Source organism: Salmo trutta, chromosome 2 (genome assembly GCF_901001165.1).
Source record: "Salmo trutta chromosome 2, fSalTru1.1, whole genome shotgun sequence".
Taxonomy (NCBI): domain Eukaryota; kingdom Metazoa; phylum Chordata; class Actinopteri; order Salmoniformes; family Salmonidae; genus Salmo; species Salmo trutta.
In genome coordinates this window covers 64106046-64111038 of record NC_042958.1, presented here as the reverse complement: position 1 = coordinate 64111038, position 4993 = coordinate 64106046, and the positions used below count along the sequence as shown (strand labels likewise).

General features: G+C 42.5%; 1 protein-coding gene across 1 annotated transcript; it reads left to right on the top strand.

The window, feature by feature from the left end:
• Positions 1 to 394: 394 nt before the first annotated feature.
• LOC115160895 (beclin-1-like) lies at positions 395 to 4512 on the top strand. Its single transcript, XM_029711404.1, has 2 exons — positions 395 to 794; positions 3964 to 4512. The coding sequence occupies exons 1-2, from the start codon at positions 715 to 717 to the stop codon at positions 4130 to 4132; spliced, it is 249 nt and encodes an 82-aa protein (XP_029567264.1). The 5' UTR covers positions 395 to 714; the 3' UTR covers positions 4133 to 4512.
• The last annotated feature ends 481 nt before the right edge of the window (positions 4513 to 4993 follow it).

Genomic DNA, 4993 nt, shown 5'->3' with positions numbered 1-4993 from the left:
CAATCTCAGTAACAAGTTATATTATCTTAAGATAATTAGGGACAAAAAAGCTTGAAACAAGTGAAATGCTCCAACCAAAAACAAGCATATACTGCCAGTATTTAAGATATTTAGTCTTACTTATATTTCAATTTTTGCAGTGCAGACGTATCTTAACATCAACTGTTCATAGGAGACTGCGTGAATCAGGCCTTCAGAGTCGAATTGCTGCAAAGAAACCACTGAAGGACACCAATAAGAAGAAGAGACTTGCTTGGGCCAAGAAACACGAGCAATGAACATTAGACCGGTGGAAATCTATCCTTTGGTCTGATGAGTCCAAATTTGAGATTTGGTTCCAACCGCCGTGTCTTTGTGAGACAAGGAGTAGGTGAACGGATGATCTCTGCATGTTTGGTTCCCACAGTGAAGCATGGATGAGGAGGTGTGATGGTTGTTACCAACAAGTGAGGTCTCGAACTAAAAGGTACAGTACATGAACACATTTACCGCTGGCTACTATATGGAGACAAACAACAAACCTTTTTTAATGAGCTGTGAAAAAAAGAGTGAACTATTTTCCAATGCTCATTAGACTGGCCGAAGCCAACCCCAGTGAATAAGCCATGTTGTATATGGCACATTCCACTCTCTCTTTCTTCTTGTGTGTAGGAGCTACCACTGTACTGTACAGGGGGCCTGCGCTTCTTCTGGGACAACAAGTTTGACCATGCCATGGTGGCCTTCCTAGACTGTGTGCAGCAGTTCAAGGAGGAGGTGGAGAAGGGAGACACGGGATTCTGCCTGCACTACAGGTCAGTCAACTAGTCTAGCAGATATCATCGAATTGTAATTGTAATCATCCATGGATTATGTCGACAGTCCAAGGATAAAGCTGTCAAAAGCTGACCAACTTCAGTTATTTGTGTAAATTTGGTAAGTTATACAACTAAATTAATTAGTTCATGTTTCTTCATTTTTCCAATTCATAAAAAAAAATCACTCCTTTTCATATTCAGATTTCACAAATACGTTCCCTTGTTTCTTAATATTTAGTTTATTCTATTTTCCTGCACTAGTAACACATCTGACAGAATGATTTAGATGAGTGTTTGGATTTGATTTTATTGAGGTGTTTTATACAGGTGTTTCTGTAGATTTGAGGAACTGCTGAACACTGTTGGTTTAGACGTTTCTGGATACAATACTGCCTCCTAGTAGTACTGCCTCTTATTGGAACCCTCACAGATTCCAAGGTAGAAGTCCTAATTTGGGCAGCAGGTGGTTTATCAGTCACTGTATGTCTGTCTGTTCAATCCAAAATACAAAAGAGTGACAGACTCAGGTCCCTTGGTGCATCACACCACGGATCGCTTCACGTAGCCAGCCAGTACAGTGCCTTTGAGACGGTGCTTGGTGGAGTCATAGACCCCCCGTCTAGAGCTCTTGGAGGAGAGCTTGGCACAGATCTCGCTGTGTTTCTCCAGGCGACTAGAATCAAAGCACCGGCCGCAGTGCTCACACTGATTCAGCTTGGAGTTGGCTGCACTCATCCCAAATCGACGTTTCAACACCACCTGAATGAATGGATGTTATCAGATGGGACAAATAATGGGCAGCTGGGCAACAAAGACAAGATATACAACATGTACAAACCAGATGAGGCTGGTGGGAGGAGCTCATTGTAATGGCTGGAATAGAACAAAAGGAACGGTATCACACACATCAATCACATGGAAACCATGTTTGATTGCGATCAATTCATTTCATTCCAGCCATTACAATGATCCTATCCTCCTATAACTCCTCCCATCAGCCTCCTCTAATACAAACACACGTGATCACCAACACTACACTAGATCAACAGTTAGCATGGCTTTGGAATGTCAAACTACTTTACCTGTCTGTCCTCCTTTTTCTCTTCCACGTTCAAACCCTTCTTGACTTCCTTTGGCTTGCTCACAGTGTATCTTGTGGCTGTCTGCTTTGGCTTACTTGCCACACTGCTTTCTTCTCCATTTCTCCTCACCTCTTTAATCCTTTCTTCCTCTTCTTCCTCTTCTTCGTTATCTCTTATCATCTCCCATAGGTCAGAATCCACCTTCATCAGGCAGATCTCCTGGATGAACTTCTCCACCTTTTTTCTCAACCGCACTTTCGCGTTTTTCTCCTCCAAAGCCTGAGCATCCATCTTGGCCCCACTTTTAATCAGTTTCAGTTCTTGGGTGACACTGATCAGCTTGGCCTTCATGTATGCCATCACCTGCTCAGCCTCTGAGTTAAAGACGTCCCATACCATCTCATCGGGGCACGGCGGTAGATCCTGTACAGTTAGTGTCTGAGTCTTGAACTGAACGTGTTTCTTCACAACCTGCCTTCTGTACTTTGAAGCAGCAGGACGAGGGCTGCCCTCTGGTCTGACTGGCTGGAATGGCTTCTTCTTGTCGTCATTGTTTGGCACAGTGACTCTGGCTCTAATGGGAGGCAGTGGAATCTTGGCGACCATATTGGCTCCATGGACTGCCTTCAATGGCTTGGCACTATGGAGGTAGATGTCTTTCACCACACAGGTTTGATCCCTCTTGGTACGGATGGGTTGCAGTGGCTTCCGTATGGGAGGAACAGTAGCCTTCCCTGACTGCTGAGGTGTTGAAGCTACATGCAGTCCTTGACTCTTCCCATTGCAGATGGACCTCTTCTTCTGCAGTACTGGGATTCTGGAGGGAGGATGTGGTTTCTTTTCCACAGCCTTCAAACTGGCAAGTCGCTGCAGAGCACCCTTTCTTTCTTCAGTCAACTCCAGTACTGGGATTCTGGAGGTGTTTAAACTGTTTTGTTTGATCGCCGGAAGCTTCTCAGTGGCCTTGGGTTGAGATGGCAAGGCAGGCTGAACGGAGTTGCTACTGGCAGCTCCAAGGTTCCCTGTTAAAGCATTATGTTCCTGTAGCGGCTGCAAGAATCTCCTCATCATCAAGGAGATTGACAGTGGCCTTTTAACCCCTTTCTGCAATTAAGTTTTCATCTAGTAGCATTTTCTATATTTTATGGTGATCTACTGTGTTAACTATATCTCAGGAGGAATCTGCTTGATTGTCTTGGATACTAGTGTTCTATTTTCAGCAGTCAGACACCAGAATGTTCAAACAGAACATTTGGAATTTATTGATCAGTTGTGACATCATAATTGGTTCACAAATAATGAGACTTCTAGAATCTCACACACTTATGTGGATGTGATGTCATAATAGACCATAATATGCAGCCCAAAATGGTGACCTACCTGTGTTAAACTGCTTGCCCTCATCTCATATTTAAACATGCCACTTTTCTTTGAGGTGAAACATATTACTGAACTCTGAATTGTCAATTTAAAGACATTTTGCCAATTTATTCATTACTAAATTTAGCAAACATAGTTAGTTCAGAGATTCTTACCTTTGCCTCAGCAGTCTCGTCCAGATCATCATGGCATTTGTAGTTCTTTATGATAGCCACATTAGCAGCCAATTAGCATTTCATTTTTGGGGGCTAAATACCGGCAAATATATTGATAAGTCACCTTGTCCTACAGATATTTACACGGTTATCGAAACGTCACACAAGGGTAAGCCTACATGAAACACATCCCTAATTTTAAGTGTTTCAAAAAATTTCTATGGGGAAAAACCGATGGTGAAAAAACAGTTGGAACCATTTCCTTGTTTGACCGCTATGTTTTATGGGTATTATGACACATACTGTGGTATGACACATTACAGAAATAACTGGAGTTGGTCAGCTTTTGACAGCTTAATCCTTTGCCTCCAACTAGTCACTAGCATGAGACATCTGCAGATGATTTTGTCTTAGCGTCCTGGCCTTAGATTTTTTTTTTTAAATGTGGTGTTAGCAGCTGTAGATGTTTCACCAGTTTCTTTCATACCCTTCAAGAAATAAACACTTGGGGGTTTGAGTTTTAATGCACCTTTTTCTTTTATGGGTCAGGATGGATGTCGAGAAGGGCAAGATTGAGGACACAGGAGGCAGCGGCGGCTCCTACTCCATCAAGACCCAGTTCAACTCAGAGGAGCAGTGGACCAAGGCGCTCAAATTCATGTTGACCAACCTCAAGTGGGGCCTGGCGTGGGTGTCGTCTCAGTTTTACAACCGATAGATGAGGACTCACCCTGGGTGTGCCCCTTGACCCTTCTAAAACCACCATTTCGTCACAATGTGTGACTCTCAAAAATTCTTATACAATGCTCTCCTTGCTTCCCTATGATGTTTTGAGAGGGTAGGGAGAAACCTGGAGGAAGGACTTTTGAGATTCACCACTGGTGTGAGTTCTAATTCAATAAGTCTTGTTTCCTTGTTTGATTTCCATATTGACCGTTTGAAAGGACAAGATAAAAACTTAAATTATACACATTGAAGTCCACCTAGACTCGTATGTGTTATGAAGGGAGATATCTGAGACTTTTGGAGCACATTCCAGGATTGAGTCCTAATAGTAGCTAAGTGGCTTCTGGTTGTGTCTTTTCCTTCATATGCACATATCTTGACACTGGATAGGTGAAAGCTGTTGAGAAGCCGCACCACCTTCCCTTCCGTCTGCCATTTTCTTTCTCCAGCAGTTGGCTGGCAGTCCTCAGTTTTGAAAGAAAGGCTTTTTTATAAATTCTTGCTTGAGTTGTATCATAAGTTGAGCTCTATATATTTCCAAATAATATAATCAATTGCACCCCTCCTCAAATGAAGGGGGAGTTTCTATTTTTGATGACCAAAGTTGAAGGCATGCCTGGCTGATACAACACTGTTACGTTTTACACACATCTAAACTGTCAAGTGAAAGAAAGAGGTCATTATCACTAGGATCATCACTTTTGACTGATTTGATCAGATTTAAATATTTTCTTGGATATTGGACTGGGAGTTTACTTTATTTGGATGGTTGTCCATATTTTTTCATGAGGCTTTCCCCCAAAATGGAGAGGGAGAGACTTAATAGAAATGCATATAAACCATTTAACCGACT

Excerpts from the sequence above, each read along its gene's own strand:
- LOC115160895 (XM_029711404.1), top strand. The coding sequence starts at position 715 with ATGGTGGCCTTCCTAGACTGTGTGCAGCAGTTCAAGGAGGAGGTGGAG. Across the intron at positions 795-3,963 it reads GGATTCTGCCTGCACTACAG|GATGGATGTCGAGAAGGGCA; the intron begins GTCAGTCAACTA and ends TTTATGGGTCAG.